General features: G+C 38.8%; 1 protein-coding gene across 3 annotated transcripts in view; it reads left to right on the plus strand.

Annotated features, from left to right (window-relative positions):
* iffo2b (intermediate filament family orphan 2b) overlaps positions 1–21,692 on the plus strand; it is a 38,787-nt gene extending 17,095 nt beyond the window's left edge. Inside the window, exons 2-10 of one of the 3 annotated variants that reach the window (XM_084394931.1) lie at positions 6,840–6,900; positions 11,125–11,220; positions 12,776–12,835; positions 14,598–14,768; positions 14,922–15,061; positions 17,098–17,257; positions 18,835–18,924; positions 19,057–19,181; positions 20,210–21,691. In XM_084394931.1, the coding sequence (XP_084251057.1) occupies positions 6,840–6,900; positions 11,125–11,220; positions 12,776–12,835; positions 14,598–14,768; positions 14,922–15,061; positions 17,098–17,257; positions 18,835–18,924; positions 19,057–19,181; positions 20,210–20,315 (1,009 nt within the window). In that variant the 3' untranslated portion in view covers positions 20,316–21,691. Of the gene's footprint in view, positions 1–6,839; positions 6,901–11,124; positions 11,221–12,775; positions 12,836–14,597; positions 14,769–14,921; positions 15,062–17,067; positions 17,258–18,834; positions 18,925–19,056; positions 19,182–20,209 lie in introns of all 3 variants that reach the window. The other 2 variants (XM_084394933.1, XM_084394932.1) reach the window with 2 other exon arrangements.
* The last annotated feature ends 1,233 nt before the right edge of the window (positions 21,693–22,925 follow it).

Genomic DNA, 22,925 nt, shown 5'->3' on the forward strand with positions numbered 1-22,925 from the left:
AATAGAAATACATAAATAGAAATGTTTAAAAAAGAATTGTGACATTATAAAGTATTTTTGATCAGTTTAATGCATCCTTGTCTTTAAGATATATTAAATATTATATATTTATAATATGTATATTTCAATCATGACGAGTCTCAAAACAGATTTAGCATGTTACTGAATATGGCAACGTTAATTTATTTGCTACTGCTAACAGATACACAGACACGCTTCTATGAGCATGTAAGATATGCGGCTTCATAAATAGACGTACATAAATCCCGTAGCAGATCTAGGCAGGTGGAGCTGGGGAGGTGGAGGGTTCGAACCATAGACTGTAAAAAATATGGACAAAGCGTCTGTGACGTCACCCATAGACTTTCTGAAGAACGGGTTTGAAGCCGTTTATGGGGGGTATGGGCGGCGCCATCTTGGAAAATCTTGGGAAATCCTAACCCCGCCCACCTTCTAACGCAGCGCGCGTCACTCAGCTCACTGTGCTACTCCGGTTATCTCTGCGTATATTTTAGGCAACGAAATATATTATAAAACACCATACTAACTCTTTTCGTTTTCATTTAAAGAAATCTTAAACATTATAGCCACACAAATGTGGTTCAGGCAATGCATATTGATTATATTCAACTGCACATAACGTTTGCCTATTTATGAAAAAACTAAATATAAAACACAAACCTGCCTCTTTTCGTTTTAAATATAATATAAAAATATTAAACATTTTATGGTCCAGGCAATATGTGCATTTGTACTAAACAACAGATTTTGCAGTAAACAACATTACAGATCATCTTCGTTGTATTAAAATGACAAAACTCAACCCAGTCTCTTTTTTGTTAAATTTCAGTTTTATCAATATTAGCCATTATAAAAGTATAAGTAAAAGGTATAAGAAGCTATACAAATAAAGCAAACAATTCAGTCAAACATACAAAGTCAGCGCTCTAGTCTAACCATACATCGGTAAAGTTAAATAGCTTATAAAGTTATGAAACTTCCCCTCAGCCAAAACGATTGCCCAGGGAAAAAATTATAGATTCACGAGACCAAAAATCGCCCATCAGATCAGGCGCGGATTTATGGGTGGGCCTGGGCATGTGCCCACCCAGATTGACCGGTGGCCCACCCAATCAGATTAATATAAACAATTAAAAATTTTAATTTTAATAATAATAATAATAATAATGAACTAATAAATCATTTCATTTTAATAGTGTCCTGAGGACATTTATGTACAATAGCTACGAAAAATAGCTACAAAAGAAAAATGTTATGTCGGCATATCACGTGTCAGTCCATTGATGCTATCACGCAACTCATCTCTGTGCGCGCACTGACTTAACATTGTGATAGTGACTCGCGTGACAGACAGATGAACTTTAGGTTTAAAGCAGCCGGGAGGACTGACTGACATGAGTACAAGGTAGTTAAATTCACTACCTAAGTACCGATCTGCTATTGTTGACATTTATCAGGCGTGTTACATAGGCGTAATTTGCGGGTGGGACATGTCCCCACCACTTTTTAAAACATCTCGCGGCACGAATGTACCAATTCTACAAATAAATTAAACATCTCCAGTTAACCAGCAGAGCATTCATTTCGTTCGTTTGTTAAATAAGAGACGATCTAGCGCTGAAATGTGTTTTTTTAAATCAGGTGATGAAAGTTGCCGCTGCGATAAGTGGCGCTGATACAGTGTTCTCTCGTGTGGCTCGCGCACACACCGCACTGTCTTGACTCGACGCGCGCTTCAATCCGTTGCGGATACTCTCTATTCGTTGTGGCGAAATCACACATCATAATGCACACGTGTCCCTCCTTGATATACAACCACTGATGAACATAATCAGTTTTGATTTAAAAAAAAAACTATTCTGGAGCGGATTAGATCCCACAACCTCTGACACTGTTGGCGAAAGTTCTACCACTGGACCATTTAGATGTACGTTATTCGAACAGGCGAATCTAAGTATTTTAGTCACACAAAAATTCTATCATACAGCATAGGCTACATCTCATTAAACGACAAATGTAGCATATACTATTTAAATCGGTGGACATCGTAATGTTATTGTACAATGTACATATAATTTAGCAAAGTTACGCCACTGAGCGTGTATATAAGCTTAAAAAACCGAGGCCCCCCGTATATTCATCAGGCCCACCTATTAATGACATTCTGTATCCGCCACTGCATCAGATACACACAAGACGAATTATATCTCATGTTTAACCACTTCAGACAGAGACGCCAGAGTCCGCGGCATTGGCGGCAAACCTCAGAACGACGAGCCGAGAAAAGGCTGCTCCAGGGAGTAGTATGAAGCTGCAGACTCGGAGCCTGCATCTACAGTCCCGCACCCAGAGTCCCGCATTCTCAGACCCCTCGTTTTTCAAGACAGTGCCTCCTATCAAATTGGATCGGTTAAACATTTGAAGAACTTAAGCCGAAACGTGAGTATCGTCAATTTTATTTAGCGAATCAAACTAATTCGATTTCTTTTTTAATCAAACTACTTTATAGCTCATCGATACACCAACATATGAATAGTTTAATATTTGTAAAGACAAGTTTGTAACAAAATTTGAGCCGTTAATGTATGTTTTTTCGCCTTTTTTCCCCGAAAATATTTTGATAGCTAATGTAGCCTTTAACCTTGGACTTTTTGTAGACAAGCCATTGTAAAAATTTGATTAAAATGAGTTGACATTAAAGTAGACCAATTAAATACATTAAGTGTGTTAATATCAAAGAATGTCATCATTAATTATTTAATCAGATTTACCTTTTGACCTTTTTTTAATTACCGGTCTGGATCTTTTCTCCCTAGGTATGCTTGTAATTTGCATTTGCAAAAAATTTTTTTTTTATTATTACACAATATTTTTGACAATGGCATTCATCTTTTATTTTAGTGAAGTCGAGGAATTTGACAGAGCGATTGCAAAAAGAAGGAAAAAAGAAGGAATTACCAGAAAGTAATTATTTTACCTTATGCATTTACATTACATTTTACATTTATTCATTTAGCAGACGCTTTTATCCAAAGCGACTTATAAATGAGGAGTTTTTTTAATGCAATTGAAGACGAAAAGTAAAGTCACTAACACAATTCTTTCTTCCTTTTTTCTTTGCTTTGTCCTGTTTACAGCAAGATGATGTTTAGGTGATCGTTAAATAAAGTACATAATTGTTTATTATCTGTGTTTTGTCTATTCTTATTTGAGTTTTGCTTTGCATTCAAAATATCAAAAAACAGGTTTTGTAATGTTAGCATGGTATAATGTTAATTAGACCATTATAGGTTGAACTGAAAGAAAATTTTTAAATTTGTATCCCTTCCATCAGTAATTTTATTTCAATTACACCCACGCTCAAAAAATAACTACTGGGTAATTTGTTAGTCAGAGAACACAATGAGTTTTTTTGGCACATGCATTAAGCAGGGAACGCAAATATTTATTTGGATAACTTTAAATAAAACGAGACCGTATATGCATCCTATTGTTTTCAATGGCATTTGGATAAGGGTGTTATACGATCTTCGGAACAGCAGGAGGCGCTGTCTCTAAAAACGAGGGGTCTGAGAATGCGGGACTCTGGGTGCGGGACTGTAGATGCAGGCTCCGAGTCTGCAGCTTCATAATATTGGCTCCAGGCGGGGTACATGAACGCCGAGCGCCCGGTCATCGCTGGATCAACTGGATAAAATCTTCATAAATCTTTAAATAAACCACAGATTTGAGATGTAAACAACTACATTCTCGCCTGAAAAACTCTTAAAACTACATTTCATGATACAGAAACAGTAGTATTATATGTCAACTGTATTTAAAAATGGCGCTTCTTATGTTGTCATTCTCCGTGGCGCTGCCTTGTCAGCTGTCAATCAAGCTGTCAATCAAAGTTAACCACGCCCTTATTGTCATACATTTTATATCTAAATACGATCTAAACTAACGAGTTAGAAAAAAATTCACCCCCCTCACAGTTGTCAGGCACTCGGAAGCTATCGAAAAATACAATAAAAGTCCATGGGACCAACCTGTAAAACCATGAATTTATGCTGTGAAAACGGACATTTTAACATGGGGTCTATGGACATTTGCTCCCTTTTGGGACCTCCCTCTAGCGGATTTTCGATGTATTGCAGTTTTTCGCACTTCCGGGTAGGCTTCATTTTTCAGATCAGAATGTTGCCCCTTGGTTCGAACACTGAACCAGACTATTCAAATATTAAGCAAGCAATCTCATTGGCTGCAGGATCAGCAGAGGCCAATCAGCTTGTGCCATGTGGTAATCATGTGATTGTTAACAGATTGCATGTAAAGGACCGATCAGCCTGCGCACTCGTGACTGTTTCATGACTACACTAGATATGTAATATTTCTAATGGCATCCAGTGTTTCAGTGATCATCTGTAACATGAATAAGTTCAAAATCTATAAAGAATGATTCACATTCATCCGCCCTTCGGTCAGTCTGTGCTGGTTTTTCACTGTCAGTATTGGGTTACAGAGCGGCAGGGGTGGGCGCACAGACCACAGACGCCGGCTGACCCCGGTCGAGGGGTTTACTGGAGGATTCCTGAGCTGAAGGATCAATCACACTGAAATGGAGATGATGAGCACCTGTGTTTATAATCAGAGAATGAATGGCTATCAATGGGCAGGACTGCTTTGTGTTATTTACACTTGAATGCAACAAAGATACTTGCAAAAACACAAATCCAACCAAGTCAAGACTTTAAAGGGTGTTGTTAGGTATAAGATTTAATCTAGCTTTCTAATAAACCTGGCATTGTAAACTATGAATATAATTGGCTCTGTGGCTTTGAATTACTTATATTTCTCTGTTGTAAATCGCTTTGGTTAAAAGCATTGGCTAAATGCATAAATGTAACTGTATATATTGCCATTGCCATTTTACCCTCTGGAGGCACATTCAGTGGGAGTTCTTCTCTATATCAGTGTCAGTGTTTCTGAACTCCCTGAAACGCCTCCATTGTAGTCTTGAGTTTTCTTCCGGGAACGAACACGTCACAATATTCCTCATTTAAATCATTAATACGCAGAATAAAGGGGCGGGGCCTGGTTGAGTTAGTTAGTAGTGTGTTAAACTGGCGGTTATGGTAAGGGGCGGGTCATTTCCTAAACACGCTCGAAGCGCTCGACCAATCACAACACACTGCTCCAGCCGACCAATCAGAGCACAGTGTGCTTTTCAGAAGGAGGGGCTTCATCGAGACAGGAACAAAACAGGGCTGGGTTTCCCGATAACGTTGTCTCTTAGCGCGCTATGAAGACTCTTAAGGTATAACTTAACTAAAGGTATACCATTACTAGGCGTGTTCCCCGAACTATACCTTAGAAAGCTGCTTAAGATATACCTTCTTACGTGCGACGTCACCCGGTGCTGTCCGTGGCGATGGTGCTGAATTGGTTGATATCGATGGCTCGAGAATCAATTATTCTCTTGTCCAGGGGCTGTTTCACTGCGTTATGCTAGAAAGCGGTGTTCTTTATAAAAGAAGCACTTCAGAAATAGTTGAAATTACATTTATTAGGACTATTGGATATTATAAAAAAATAATCCAAACTATAATAGCCTATAATAGCCTAGCCTACATATGTTAAAATTGTAACATATTGCTGCCACAATAACCATTTCAGAAATTTTACGTGCTTTATTCTCTTTCCCATTTTTGTTCGCTGAGGTGGAGCTGCGATGAAATATTGTTCTTGTAAATACTTTCCAGCATTTCAGTGATAAAAGTGCACAAAAAGTGCTCGGCCGTGATCAAAAATGATTTAAACCGTGAATTTTGAATCTCTTCTTGTAAACTCAGAGATGTGGATTCAGACGGCAATTAAATTCCCACACGACCTGTTTGTCAAAAAACAGTAGGTACTAATTTGGACAGGGATTTTTACGCGGGTTGGGTGAGAAAAAACACTGATATTATGGATTCGGACGGCACTAAAATCACCGACTTACCCCTGTTTAAAATACCGGACGAGCCCATGAGAAACAATATTAGTGTCCGAATAGAGTAGCCTATGCTTTCACTGGCCTTTAAAAGCGCTCTTTTATTAAATTAATAATATAATATATAATAATAATATAATTAAAATTCTAACAACAATCAGTGTGATTGACAATTTTATTCTTTGCATGAAAACACTTGAATTAGCCTAAATGAACACTGTGTGTATTAAAACGTCAGAATTATTTTCATATAGACCTGCAACAGTGATAAAGGTAAAGCTAAGAGTGGTCCAGGCCAACCTTCCGAACGTATGACTTACAGAAGGTATAATTAACTAAGAACGTTTCGGGAAACACGTATTAACGATAAGGTGCAGCTTAAGGTGTAACTTAAGAACGACGTAGCGTTAAGAAACCCAGCCCAGAGCGTTACTGACAGACTGGGAAGAGAGGAGCTGCAACAATGAAGAAAATGGGAAAAATATTGTGTTTTTGAACATTTAAGCATGAAAACCTATTCTAGTAGAGCCCAAAAACAAAATCATTCTTTAAAAAAAGAGCATTGCTTTGAGTCAGACCTTTTTATTTGTAATGAATTATCTGATCTTGTGGTTTGAGCCCATTAAGCTCCATTAAAAAAAAAGCTTTTAATTCATTGGATTCTCCACAAAATGAGGCTTTGACATTGTTGCCACAACAGGAAAGTTGCCATGATATAAAATAATGGTATTCATTGTTATGCACACCGTTACCATGATATAAAATGACTCAAAGTGTGATATAAGATTTGATTCATGCCGCCCAGCCCCGTTATACTCATCAAAGGTGTGTCTGTGTGTTGCAGATGGGAAGAGGAGCTGTCGAGAAGAGAACAGATGGAGTCGATGGTGGAGACGCTGCAGGAGGTGAGATCACCTGTGCAGGAGCCGTCGAGACGCTCTCGCTGTGATACTAATTACATTTGCCGTTACATGACGTGTGTGTGTCACTTTACGACCCTGAAATCCCGCATGAGTGCACAGTAACATACTGGCATTATACAGACAGACACTCTTAAAATAGCATCTACGGTTCCATGAAAAACCTTTAACATCAGTGAAGTCTTTCCATTCCACAAAAGGTTCTTTAGTAGGAAAATGAAAAAGAAAATGCTTATTTTATGAACTGTTGACTGAAAGGTTCTGTGGGGAACCAAAAACAAAAAAACATTTTGGACTCCCTTTATTTTTAAGAATGTCTTAAACATGATTTTTTAGCACCACTAATTAAGTGTTTCCACTAATAACAACCAGTGGAGACTTTTCCTGAAGTTTCCTTTTTCCCATATGACAAAAAAAATTAAAATTCTGGCCAACATATAGAATTATGCTCGATATATGATGTAAACCACACAGCTTAAAAAATATTTTCCAAAGTATAAATATATTTAGTTTAAGCCTTTATTGGAAAACATACTTCACTTCAAGGGGCAAAAAAAAAAAAAACATTTCCTATCTTAAAATGCATTTTCAGTATTTTAAAATATAGGAAATATATTGAAGAAATATTTGAGATAATTCAACATACTTCAACAATACCTTTCTGGTCTAAAAAACACATTTTAAATGAATGCAAAATGTATTTTGGACAACATACAGTAAATATATTTACATTGAAAATATATTTATAAAAATTACCAAAAAATATGAGGAAATATATTAGAAATTGTACTTGCAGGGGCAAGAAAATACAGTACGTTTCCAATATTAAAATACATTTTGAGTGAATGCAAAATGCATTTTTCAAAATGTATCTGCAAAAAGTGCAATCAAAAGTCAGAGATTTCAAATGATTTTAATATGTTAAAGAATAAATATTAAACAACCACACATCATACCATCATGCTAAAATACATGATGAGTAAAGTTCACACACATGTGATCTGAGCAAATATAAGCTGTGTCCCAATTCAGAGGCTGCGTCCTTCGAAGGCCGTGAAGGTCAGACCGAGCGTTGTTAAATGAGGATTACAGAGGATTGTTCTTGTCGTCCAGCAACTGTGACAGCTGCCGTTGATGAGGCAGTCAGGTTTGTACTGGACTTTTTTGAAAGTTATATTCAACTGTCTAAAAATAAAACAGGGTTTGCAACTCATCTAAATATGTTCACCATGGTCCATTTCTGTACATAATAAAGAGTATCTTAGTAAGATATAAGTCAACATTTGAACTCAAGACCTAAAACTATAACTTTTTGCCACACCTGCCAAGGCTGGTGACTTAAGAAAATTTACCGGCCATAAATATATTTTTTACCAGCCATGAAACCTAGATTAATCCTTATTAAAGTTACAACAATTATTCAGTCAAGAGAAATGAGTGATTGTTCTTTGTCATTTGTTGTTTGATCAACATTAAAAATACAGACAGCAGCAGGAATATTAGGCTGCTGTCACTTTAAGGGCCCTATCTTGCACCCAGCGCAATTGACTTTGTACACCGACGCATGTATCATTCCTAATTTTCACCTGCACACAGCGGACTTTTCCCTCCACAGACGCACGTCGGTAAATTAGGAAATTAGCTTGCGCTCCCGGGGGCGGTTCAGCGAAAAGAGGAGGCGTGTTCTGGCACAAATGTTCCCTGGTGCTATTTTGCAGGTTTAGAAAACAATTCCGCCACTGACGTTAGACGAGGTTTTTCCTGGTCAGTGGCGGAATTGTTTTCTAAACCTGCAAAATAGCACCAGATGCGCGTTGCGCATGTTATTCAGATGCTATTTTAAGGGCGCATGCTTGGCCATAATCAATGTAGCGTGTGCACAACGCACATACACTTTGCTTATCTCATCTACACAGACGCAGCAGTTCCCATTTTTAGAAAACCATACATTATTACAAGGAAAAATAAATCTAGCTTACACATTTACCCAAATTATTATACGCCTGTTTAACCGAAGCTAATTTGGGTGGGTTTCTCCATCCCCAACGTCACTTCTCTGTGTTTTACGGCCCTGACGAGAACGTCGGTCTCCTCGGCTGTGAACCGCTCCTGGTGTGATCCGGCAAATCCGCCGTTATAATAGCAATCCGCCATGGAACAAACGCGCCTGCTCTTAAAGGGAATGTGAGATGTCGCTCTGATTGGTTTATTTCACGTTACGCCCAAACCACACCTATGAGTAATGTAGCTACTTCAGACCAACCCATTTTAGATTTGCGTCGGGCGCAAGAGTCATTTATCTCGCCGGTATAATAGCAACAGCGCCCGAGATCCGCCCACAAAGTTACTTGCGTTTCGCGTTTGATACTTTTGATACGTTTCAGATCGCTAAAATAGGGCCCTAAGAGCTAATGCATGGATCCAATATACTGATACACAACTGTTTACGTTCATAACTGACTATGTTTACAAGGATACATGCCAAGACGAGCATTTAGTCATAATTTTGTTTGAATATGTCTGTCCAAGCGCAAGAAGACGTGTAATAGAGCTCAACTCAGGATTCGCACGCTGTCTGATACACGGATTTCTGGGCGTGCGTTTCGGAAGTTTGCTTCCCAGAGGTTCCCACACCGTGCGCAAATAAAGAATTGACTTCGCTTTCGCATTTTCTTGCTTGAATATTTAAATTGGCAAGGCTTAAACTTTCGTGACGATGCAACACTGTCCCATCAGCTGTCCTGATCGTCGTTCACGTTTGTTTATGTTCTGACAATTTTGCATTGTTAGAATTCATGAAAATGTTACCGGCCAACTCCATTGTTTCATATACTCGCCAACACCGATTTTTACTCGCATTTGGCGCTTGACGAGTGTTCGTTTTAGGCCCTGTTTGAACCGCTTTAAAGTTTTATTTTCCACATCTGTATCATTTGCCATTTGAGTCATTTGAAACCCAATACTTGGATTTAAAAGCAATTTTTCTCAAGAAAAATCATGTCGTCACCAGCGTGCAATGCATTCTGGGGTAGGCAAGTCCGCGAAGGATCCATCTGTTGTATCCTTTATTTCCCGGGAAAAGAAGGACGCATTTTGAAGCCGGATTTTATGCAGGCTTCAAATTATGGTGACGCAATCGACCTTCAAATGCAGCCTCTGAATTGGGATGTAGCTTTAAACTAGTGTGTGTGTGTGTGTGTGTGACAATCTGGGTCAGGATGCATTTAAGCGAGTCAATGTTTAAACATGACATCAGAACCCGTTTCTACTGGACCGCCACATCAACAGCAGTGCTGCATCCCATGTCTCAAACGCCCCATATTCCCCAGAAACACTGCAGGTGTGAGATCCATCTTCTGCTGAAGCAGCGGGAAAATCAATAAACGTCTGCATCTGTTTGTATTGGATTATGGGTCAGCAAAAGCGCAGAGGAGAGAAGCGTCCCCGGAGAGCCCAAACATGCCCAGCTTTTCCAGTTCTGCCCTGAGCCGTATGGATTTCCTCTCTAACCTTCAGCCTCTGTGGGGATTTCATTAGACTGGAGAGTGTGTGTTGTGTTCAAGCTGGGGTGATTGTGCTTTAGGCCGTTTAACATGAACATCTGTAAGCTTTATTAATACAGTGATGTGAAGGCCTGTTGTAAGCTATCTAATGACAAAAACATGTCTATTTTATTAATTTAATTGAACTTCAAATTAAAGTGACTAAACAGTTTTATTTCAAATAAATGCTGTTGAACTTTCGGTTCATCAAAGAATCCTGAAAAACAATGTTTCATGGTTTCCACAAAAGTATTAAGCAGCACAACTCTTTTCAATATTGATAATAATCATAAATGTTTCTTGAGCATCAAATCATCATATTAGAGTGATTTCTGAAGGATCATGTGACACTGAAGACTGGAGCAATGATGCTGAAAATTCAGCTTTGATCACAGGAATAAATTAAATTTTATTATTTTATTTTCAATTTTAATAATACTACACAATATTTCTGTTGTTACTGTATTTTTGATCAAATAAAAAAATGGTTTTAATGCTTTTAATGGTTGTCAATGGAGATGCTTTGTATGTAGAAGCGGCTAACTAGACCAAACTAACCAGCTAAACCTAAACCCAGACCCAGAGAGAAATGTCATCACACACAGGCTGTTTAATGTATTCTTACGTTGCTTTGCTTTTGTGTCTGTGTGTGTGTGTGTGTGTTCAGAACGTGAACGAGTCTGAAGCCGTTCAGGACGATTTGAACGAGAAGGTTGAAAGACTGAAAGCTGAACTGGTGGTCTTTAAGAGCCTCATGAGCGATGTGAGTATTTCCATACACAGACAGAGTCTTCCCTAACGTTCCGGTAAGGTTATAAACAAACGTTCTTCCTGTAACGGTAATGGAAAGTTTTTTTTTAATAATGTTCTCAAAACATCAGATGGAATGTTTGTCTGATATGTTTCAGTTTAACATTTTCATAAATGTTGCAGGACGTTTAGAGAACATTCAAAAGTAACATTTCCATTATGTTTGCAAAATGATCAAATGGAATGTTCCCTTAAAGGAACACGCCGACTTTTTGGGACTTGAGCTTATTCACCGTATAGTTAGATAAGTCCATACATACCCTTCTCATCTCCGTGTGTGCCGTAACTCTGTCTGACGCACCCACCGCTAGCCTAGCTTAGCACAAAGACTGGAGGTAAATGGCTCCAGCTAGCATACTGCTCCCAATAAGTGACAAAATATTCCTATGTTGTGATTTGTATAGTCACAGCGTGTACAAATAACAAGGTCACATGACACACAGCCATCTTCTAACCGTATACACACTGGGAACTATATTCTCAGAAGGCGAAGCACTGCTACTTCTGCGGAGTGATTTACTCCGACTCTGAGCGAACTCTCTGCTCCTCGCCAAGGCGCTGCAAGCAAATCGCCCAAGTAGCAGTGCTTCGCCTTCTGAGAATATAGTTCCCAGTGTGTATACGGTTAGAAGATGGCTGTGTCTCATGTGACCTTGTTATTTGTACACGCTGTGACTATACAAATCACAACATGTTAATAGGTTATTTTGTCACTTATTGGGAGCAGTATGCTAGCTGGAGCCATTTACCTCCAGTGTTTGTGCTAAGCTAGGCTAGCGGTGGGTGCGTCAGACAGAGTTACGGCACGCACGGAGATAAGAAGGGTATGTATGGACTTATCTAACTCTGGGGGATACGGTGAATAAGCTAAAGTCCCAAAAAGTCGGCGTGTTCCTTTAAAATTTGCATAAACAAGAATTTCTTTTACAAATCATTTAAAATGACGCTTAGAACTTTCATAGAACATTTAGTGGAGGGAAAAAACGTTTTTTATACCTTAATGGGAATGTTAGCAAAATGTTCTTATTTGTTCTCAGTGTAATTATTTTGTTTTATCACAGTTTGCAGTCCAAAATAAAACTTAATATTGCATGTGGATGTTGTTTTCACTACATTTGATAAGAATCTCAATCAGGTCTTTATTAGCTTGATTCCAAAGTTATCCCAGTGACTGGTTGTTTTCCATGATTTCTGTTTCACGACAGCAGAGAAACACGCTCGGCTTTATTTGGCTCTTTTCCCCTGCGGCAGACAATACACACATGCCCACATTGTCATTGTTTCAGTGTCAAACACATACACACCTTCAGTTTATACCAGCCGATCTGGATGGTGAGGAATGAATAAACCGTTTATCCTGGATTTCCGGGTTAACGTTAAACGTCGCTCTCGGATCGCCTCTGTCTGTCAGCTATAGTCATTCACACGAGTGTCACCGCGTGCCGGTAAATATTAGAAATAGATTTGGGGCAATAAAAACTGAACTGAAATCTGTATTTATTATAAAGGCTGGCGGGCGATGCCGCTCTAGAGCCGTAGAGAACCGGAGGAAAATCCTGGACCTGAAAGTAAGAGAGAATGCAAGACATGATCTGTGTTTAATAAAGGAAAACAATTGCTTTGATTCGTTTCATTTGCATCTGTTTCATGCACTCTGTGTGTTGTGTTTTTAATGACGGATGTCTAAATAGCATTAGTTCACCATCTGCGGTTTGGTGCTCTGCCTTTTACTCTTCTCTATACACCATAAATGAGTCAGAGCAATTGTTTCCCATGAGGCCTTTAGGTGAAATGAACTGCTCGAGTGTGTTGCGTGCCTGTGGATTCACCACAAGACTAACTTGTTGGTCTTAGCATCTGTGTGCAATGACATTGATTTATGACTGATGTAATTGACATTCAGCATGAGATTACAGTGATTTTGAAGTGATCCTGTGGCATATAGTGTGTTTTTAAGTTTGAATCAGCATAAATACTGCAGCTAAATATGATTATCAATGAATACTGTTCCTTTTGCACTCAGTTCAGTTATTTATATGCGACAACTGCATTTCCCAAACCAATTCACTCCTGAAAAAAAAAGAGTTTTCATGTATGCAGTGTGTAGTAGACAATCAAACTGAACAATCAGTTCTTAATGCAATGTGTATTTTGTTAATGTGCATGCAATTTATTTGAAAAATGTATTTGAATAAATATTGAAATAGGTTTTTTAGTCTTTATTTAAAAAAACGAATATTTATTCTTTTTTTTTTTGTAAAGGTATATTTTTTTATTTTAAACATTTATTTTTTCTTTTTAAATATATATTTTTCTTCAAAAAAATTTACATTTATTTTTATTTTAAATATATCGCTTTAAAATATTTTTTAAATAATAAAAAATATATTTAAAAAAATTAACATTTATTTTCAAAATAAATAAATATTTTACAGTGTCCTTGTTACCAATGTTACATGTACTTACTATAGTAATAACAGTAAATTATGCATAATTACATGCAACCAAATCCTAATCCTACCCCAACCCTATAGTAAGTACATTGCTCAGTACTTAAATATATGATTACACTGTAACAATGACACTTTAAAATAAAGTGTAACCGTATAAATTATTAAAATGATACATTTAAACTAATTTGCTCATCGATTGGACCATCTTTAATAATTAAATGATGTCATTTATGGTTACAACAGAAAAGTGGATTTATTTTGCTTAATGTTGTTCCAAACCTGTATGAGTTTCTTCTGTTGAACAAAAAAGATGATATTTTAAACTAAAGAATGCTGGTAATCAGACAGTTGATGGCACCCATTGACTTCCATAGCATTTTTTTTTTCTTACTATGGAAGTCAATGGGTGCCATAAACTGTCTGATTATCAGCATTCTTTAAAATATCTTCTTCTGTGTTCTGTTTGAGGCTAAGTAAAGAAAACATTTTCATTTTTGGATGAACTGTCTCTTTACTTGTTCATACAGGCAGTATGTGGTTCACTACATGGACAATTGGAGTGTCACACCTGTTAATAAATGCGGCTGTCAAATCAAATACTGACTGTATTTAGCCCATGTCAACATGGCAAAACTTTGCAGTGTGCACGTGGCCTATGTGTTAATATAGAGGCATGGGAGTGAGAATAAAGTGACAATTGCTTCTTTTTTTTTTTTAAAGCTACAGACATTTATAGGCCGCAGGTTTGGAGACAAATTGTGACTAAGCACAAATCTAATGACATTGCGAATGTCATTCTTGTTTCTCCTGCATCATAATTGTTTGTGCACCAATAGTTTTCTTCTCATTTTCTAACACCGCTTGAATCTTTGTTTAGCAAATGTCCGACCTCGACTCCAAGATCCAGGAGAAAGCCATGAAGGTGGACATGGACATCTGCAGGAGGATCGACATCACGGCCAAACTGTGTGACGTGGCTCAGCAGAGGAACTCGGAGGACATGTCCAAGATGTTCAGCATCAGTCCTTCCAGAGCACCAGCAGACAGGGTGGGTAAAACACACACAGATCGCAGGAGGAAAACTGCTGAGGAAGGATCTTTACTGCAGTGCACACAAGGCTGTCATACTGCATTGCTGCCAGACCCGTCCCACACTATATGTCCATGGCTTTTAATATGCCTGTAATATTTTTGGTCTCAGGCGGCTGTTGCATGCAGAAAGAAGGAGAAGAAGCAGGTCTCGGATGAGGAAAGCTCAGAGATGGATGCTGATCCCAGCACTTCAGAGGAAGACGTTCCCTTTAACATCACAGACGAGATGAAACGCATGTTCAACCAGCTGTGAGTCCAGATTCTGCTTTCAGACTGCAGTCAGAGAGATATACTGAGAATGCTTCATGTCTGTACTCTGTCTCCATCGAGTGGTGATGACAAGAATTGCAGACGGACAAAAGCAATGGGGGGGGGGGGGGGGGGGATTTTTCCATGCATTTACAGTGAATGGGGAATGAGGTTTTCATCTTTTGACCATGTAAAGCTTGTATCTCTGTGTTTCTCTGTTTGAGCATCTGATTCTTACTCTTGATAAGAGCTTCATCTACTTTTGCAGCAATTTTCTACAGCATTTATTAATTTTAATTGCTGAATTAGATTTATGAATGATGAATGAATGATTGAATGAATGAAGAAATTGATTTGAGACATATCAAAAATAAAATAAACAAAACATCAAAAAATGTACTAATAAGTTGAATAAGCAAAACTTTCAATAAGTAACATTAGCCAACATTGACATGTCTGAAAAGGAGTAGGAAGAAGTATACACTTATTTAATCCATAGTAGTATATGGAAAAATTGGGGGGGGGTTTTCCAGACAAAAGCCTGTCTGAGTTTTTAATGTTCTCTGAACATTCTGAACGTCCAACTAAAATGTTTCAGTACAAAACATTCCAAGACCGAAGTATAAAACCTTTTGAGAACATTTTTAAAGACCAGTGGCCGCTTGCATGAATGGCTAAGACTAGTCTTAAAGCAACACTAAGGAACATTTTTTACCTTAAAATAATGTTTCCAAAATCGTATCAGTGGTTCATCAAGTCGTAACAGGGTGAACGGCACTTCTGGATTCGCTTTGCGGCCCTTTATCGGCTATAACCGCACTGTGCAAGTTTGCCAAACCGGGTCGCGTTTCTGTAGTTCGAATGAGACAGAAGAAAACAACAAATTTCACTTGCTTTACGGCAAGCGTTACAATAGTCATTCGTTTCTGATGTCGCAATACATCGTACTTTCATGAAATCATGTAACATACTCTACCTTGTCTGTGGACATCGTTCATTCCAAAGCCGGTGAAAAACAGCGAGCGTGCGACAGTAGGCTAAATTATTTACGACAGCGGTAATGGACAATTCCGCTTCCAACCTGTAGGGGGACCGAAAAGGAAAAGTTCCTTAGTGTTGCTTTTTCAAGACCGTGCCTAACTTTTTAAAGTCAGTTACATAAAAAGGTAGATAAGTCTTATTTGAATTGGATAAGTAAGATGGATTACCTCTTATTTAACTGCTAGTTACTCAAACTTGTTCTTAAAGGGATACTTCACCGATTAGCATTAAGCTTTGTATCAGTAGAAACCCGGTAGTATTTTCGAGTGACCGTGCTTCCCTCCCTCATGTCCCCCTGAGACCAGAGATTTCTGTATTGTGTGTCTGGAAAAAAACCTCAGATGACGCAAAAATCGTCATTTAGCTTCATCATCAGAGGCGAGAGACTCCAGCCAGTAGGAGGAGCTCGTCCCGCATGTCTTCAACCCGCCCATAGGGGGATCTCACGATAAAACGCTGTCTTTTCAGTTTCGAGTCACTAGTAGCCTAGCTGTATCATTTCTCCCGACACTGCCCTCTGTAACCGGTAGGCGTGGCTTGGGAGTGTCCTCGTAGGGCAGCGAAGCAAGTGCATTCTGGGAGTTGTTGTCTTTCATCCACATAAGCCAAAAATACATTTTCTGGCTTTTCTCAGTCTAGAAGGCACCAACTTCTAAAATAATTTCACATTTCTACTACATAAATGACCCAATTTAAATACACATTCATCTTTCCAGCGGTGAAATATCCCTTTAACACAGAGGCAAAATTTATGCAACTGGTCCCAGATAACTTTGAACGAACGTTGTATTAACGTATTTGAGGGAAAACTCGTTCAGCTGCCGTGTGAATGCAGTCTCTATATGTATGTTTGTGTATGTATTCGTCCTGTTTTGTGCTTCACTCTTGTCTCGTCCGTGATTGTCTTCACTGCCTGCTCTTTCTCTCTCCTCTTTTTCTGTCCCTTTGTTTTTCCTCGCGTGCAGACATTGTTCAGATAACTCATTTGTTGCTAGGCGGGAGACGTTTGACGTCGATGATGACTGTGACAGTCTGACGTGGGAGGAGAACGACGATACGCTCCTGCTATGGGAAGATTTCACCAACTACAACATACCCTGTGCCCTTACCAACAGCACCGGTGCTCTCGACTGCAACGGAGACACTCCCGACACGGTGAGTTTGCATATATACACTACTACTGTTCAGCTCTGAGTGACTGTGGATGAATATGAGCCTTCACAATAGATGATGCTTTACAGTTAACTCAATACATATGGCAGTTTATCTGTTCAATAAAATACAACAAAAAAAATTCAGATCCCTCAGCTCTCCATCTCTGAAAAGCCAAGCCGATGTTGATTCTTGTTTTATGACGAGATCTGTCTCGTTCTCTTTTCTCCAGCAGACTCTCCTCTGTTCTCTCTCTCACACACACACACACACACACACACACACACTCGATCTGATGTTGATTCTTGTTTTATTACGAGCTCTGTCTCGTTCTCTTATCTCCAGCAGACTCTCCTCCGTTCTCTCACAAACACAAACACACACACACACTCGATCTGATGTTGATTCTTGTTTTATTACGAGCTCTGTCTCGTTCTCTTTTCTCCAGCAGACTCTCCTCTGTTCTCTCACACACACACACACACACACACACACACACACACACACACACACACACACACACACACACACACTCGATCTGATGTTGATTCTTGTTTTATTACGAGCTCTGTCTCGTTCTCTTTTCTCCAGCAGACTCTCCTCTGTTCTCTCACACACACACACACACACACACACACACACACACACACACACACACACACACACTCGATCTGATGTTGATTCTTGTTTTATTACGAGCTCTGTCTCGTTCTCTTTTCTCCTGCAGACTCTCCTCTGTTCTCTCACACACACACACACAGTGATTCTCCGGAGTTTGGAGATTTAGCAGCTCCATGTCAACCTTTCTCTCTCGTTGTGACACTAACCTCTGACCTCTCACACCAGACACACACATACACACACTCAACTAACCTTTGACCTCTCACACCAGACACACACACACACACACCCCTACTCAACTAACCTCTGACCTCTCACACCAGACACACACACACACACACACCAGACACGCGTCACAGCAGCCGAGCAACTTTACTCTATTTACAGAAATGAGACACACATGGCGAGTGACGCATGTTCACAATTTCCCACGAAAACCATCCTGACAGGTCTAAAAACACTTATAATAGGCTTACCATAGTGAATCAGGGTCAGACAAAAACACATTTTAGATAAAGGATTGATGATGTATTGACTCGTTATTTAAATGTTGTTAATTTTAAACAAAAAAAGAAATATTGTGAACCTTTATGGTTGCGAAATCTGCGTCTGTGATGCAAAACTGAATTTTCAGCATCATTTCTCGAGTCACATGATCCTGTCGTGCTGCTTCATATTTTTGAGGCAACCATGATAGATTGTTTTTTCTCCAGGATTCTTAGATAAATAGAGAGTTCAAAAGAACAATTTTTTTTCTTCAAAAAGAAATCTTTTGTCGCATGTTAAATGTCTTTGCTGTCACTTTTGATCAGTTTAATGCATCCTTGCTGAATAAAGTATTCATTTCTTTCAAAAAACTTTTGAACAGTAGTGTATCGTGTTGTCGTTCTCAATACATCTGTACAGACTGAGAGGAAATGTGAGTTGAAATAAGCCTGTTTCTCTGTTGCGCCTCTCAGGACGGCAGTCTCGGCAGTCTCATCGACGAGACCGAGTCTCTTTTCAAGACCAGAGAGCAGGAATATCAAAAGACAATCGGACAAATTGAGGTTCGAATGTGCCTGTTTTTCTCATTTGTCTGTGATTGGTTATGATTGTGTTCGTCCCCCTTCTGAACCTCTCTTCGTTTATGACGGAGTTGAAGGTGTCTGGGATGAAAGATCGCTCTCTCTCTCACACAGATGGAGTTGGCCACTGCTAAGAGTGACATGAACCGACACCTGCACGAGTACATGGAGATGTGCAGCATGAAGCGAGGGCTGGACGTGCAGATGGAGACCTGCAGGAGAATGATCAAGGGTGGCAGGTGATCTCACAGATCATTCAGACAGTACAGCTTCACTAAAGGCCTTTTGCTAACAACAGCTTATAGTATGTCTACTGTTTGTAGTCTTCAAAAGTGCTAAAGACAAAGCCTAACAGAAGGCCTTTTCACACTTAACATCCTTATTTGCATATTTGTGGCGTCAGTGTCATTGATTGGATGAATGACACCAAATCTATCATTAGAGTTGTCAAAAAGTACAGACTTCGGTACCAAGTCGGTACTGAAATTTAAAAATGTGACGATACCGGCATTTCCCTCTAGCTTTTTGAGCGCTGTTGAACGGATTCTTAAACACCTCTGATTGGCCGTTGTGTTCACACGCTCAACATGTGACGCTGGATCACGTCACCAGTCACGAGTCGCACGGGTATATTTGTGGCAATCGCCAACAATACATTGTATGGGTCAAAATTATCCATTTTTCTTTTATGCCAAAAATCATGAGGATATTAAGTAAAGATCATGTTCCATGAAGATATTTTATAAATTTCCTACCGTAAATATATAATACGTTTGTTTTTGTGAGTGAATGCAGCACAATCGTGAACATAAATGCACAACTTTAAAGGAGATTTTCTCAATGTTTTGATTTTTTGCACCCTCAGATTCCAGATTTTCAATAGTTGTATCTCAGACAAATATTGTTCTATCCTAACAAACCACACATCAATGGAAAGCTTATCTATTTAGCTTTCATATCCCTAATATATTCGCTGATAGACGCATGCTTTTAAACGCTCTTGTGTGTATCTTTGTAAGCGCTCGATAAAGTGCATCAAAGATGTCATTGTTGATTATTGTAGCCAATCAGAGACATATATGTTGAGCGCGTGAACACAATGGCCAGTCAGAGGTTTTAAAGAATCCATTCAACAGCGTTCAAATGCTAGAGGGAAATGCTGGTATCGTCACATACAATTTCAGCACCGACTTGGTACCAAAGTCTGTACTTTTGACAACTCTATCTATCATATAATGTGACTGCGTATAATATCTCATTCCTTCAGAAATTCTCCTTCCATCAGCTCAACCGCAAGCAGTGACTCAGGGAACACTGACGAGATACAAGACGAGTCAGACAAGGATGGAGAGACGGAGGGGCCAATCAGCTGATACCTGCCCAGCCAGGCCCCGCCCTCTTCCCCCCACGAGCTCCAATCAGCTCTCGGGCCACCCAGCAATCGGCCAATGGCTTTATACTGAGGGACAGAGCCCACTCCCACAAACCCAAAATCCTGTAGGTGCTTTACCGTCTCCGAGTCAGAGTGGGGCGGAGTTGATGAGGGTTGTTTTTGTGCTTGACATCAATATCGATGCGTCACACGGTGCAACAGCTCTGCTATGAATCGGATCAGTCCCAGCCAAAATACGTCACACAATACACCTGATCAAACCCAAACCCATATCTTGAGAAACTGGAAAACGTTCAGTGACACATCATCAGACTGAAAGCCAATCAGACCGAAACGGACTGAACCCCCCTCTGATCAAACGCATCAGAACATTTGTGGCTTTTTATTTTTCTAAAAACAATTTCAGAAATCGACGGTTTACTGCAGAAACATTTCGGCCTTTTAAGCCCCGAACCCAGTCGCGAAAGTGGAACACAGAGCGAGCTCACGTTCTATGCAATCGGCCTTATTTCGTGATCTGTGTTTATGATTTGCCTTTGTTTGCAGCGCAGGCGATTTCCTCTGTTCGTGTGTTTTAAAGTGTTGCCCAGGCCTCACAACGTTTACGCACAGAATCTGTGGAACAGTGTCGCATCATTTCGAGCTGCTACCAATGATGATGGAAGCTTTTTCAAGGGTTACAGATATGTGCCTAAATACTGTATATATTGCAGGTTCATTTTGGATGGCCTTACTGCATTTCCACTACTTTTTAAAGTTGCACTCATTATAATCATGAGGGAAATAATCAAATATATTTTGTTGATTGTATGGGGACTCTCTTGATGTCTAAAGCTCATTTCTTTGCAAGGCTAAATAGTCAAGAGGTTTCGGTGGAGGTTTTGATTGTATATAGACCATGTCCCAGCCAACAGGGAACGTTCCGGCAAGCTTGACGAACAAACGATCTTTCAGTGACATTAATAGAACTTTTTTTTTTTTTTAAGTTGTATGGTCTTTAATAATGTTCTCAAAATGTTAGCACAAAAACGTACTTTTTTTTAAATGTAACTACTTGTCTCGGATTGTTCAGAGAACATTTAAAAGTAACAATCCCAGAATGTTTGCAAAATGGAATGTTTCTTTAACATTTTTAAAACATTTTTCATGGACATTTTGAATGTTCGGAGAACATACTTTGTTAGCTGGGGTTGGGTTTATCTGAAATCATACCCATGTCTATAAATATATGTAAATTCAATAGTTACAAAAGCAAAGGATTAGCTCTCATGGATCCTCATGATGGCCGCTGTTCCGTACAGATTCGGCGTCTGTTTTCATGGATATGGCTTATAAAGTTTCTGTATCTATGAGGTTTAATTGCCTTTGTGTTTGTCTTGCTTGGTGTCTTTATATTTTGCATTTTAATCTTGTATGTTCCTGTGTTAAAACAATTGTTCATACGTATTATTTTAATTATATTAATCTAAAAAATGGGAAAATTTGATGGGTTTATTAAACTGATAAGTGATTTAATTATAGCTCAAAGATGTAATTATGAGCTCAAACCATGGTTGCAGAGGGTTTTTAAAATATATATTTTGTAGTAAATAAGTTGGTGGGCATTGTTTTTGTTCATTCATTTTATTAGCTAAAGAGCTGATATCATATTTGATAAAATCATCTGTAAATGTTGCAATTTGGTTTGTGTATTTGATACGCAAACCTATCAAATATGAAACAAAGTCTGGCTTTTGAATTTTATAAATGTATAAAATTCACGTTTTTATATCGTTCAGGGTATCCAGGGCCAATTTGGATGCTTTTCCCTAGAAAAAAATAAAACCTGCACTGAGTTCTCACCTTTTTTAACCTGAAACACTGTTGGTCTATTTTTTTTATCGTTTATGGTGAAAATTAAGCTATTTTTTGTCTTTTCTGAATCTGAATCCACAATATGGGTCAGATGCCTCTTGTTAAAATCTATTTTATGATTTATGAACAAAGAAATGGGCAAAGGGCAGCATCGCGAGGTGAACTGGAAAAAGTGCATGTTGCGTGTTTTCTGATTTAATTCCATTGTTCATAGTCTTTATAGAGGAAAAATGAGAAGCGTCTCTCCAAGTATCCAAAACAAAGGTATGATTTGGTAAATATCTTTGTGCTTGAACTTGAATGTTGTATTCGGAAGGAGCTTTCTAACTGAAACTGGATGAGAAAGTAAAACTGTGTTCATGTTTGTTCATTTTAAGAAAAGCACAAAATGGCAGCAAATGCAGGCTGAAAAATCTGTGAAACATGAAACTGTAATGATGGGGTCATATTGTGTGAACTTTCATAAGCGTACACAACACACAAAATCGAGCTTGTGTAGCGCTTGTGTTCACGTACTTGCATAGAATATGTTTCGGGCCTTTGTTTTGTCTGCACATCAATCATGCTGTTTTTCCTATAAAGGGTATAAACGCATTAGCTTATCACATCATGCCTTTATCAATGAATGTACAGATGAGCTCATAGAAAATGTTATTTAGTTCACCAGACACAAGATAAAACACTGGATGTCATTGCTCTGTTGGGTCACGTTAGCCTTATTTTACATCGCAGTACA

Source organism: Rutilus rutilus (genome assembly GCF_951802725.1).
Source record: "Rutilus rutilus genome assembly, chromosome: 22".
Classification (NCBI taxonomy): Eukaryota; Metazoa; Chordata; class Actinopteri; order Cypriniformes; family Leuciscidae; genus Rutilus; species Rutilus rutilus.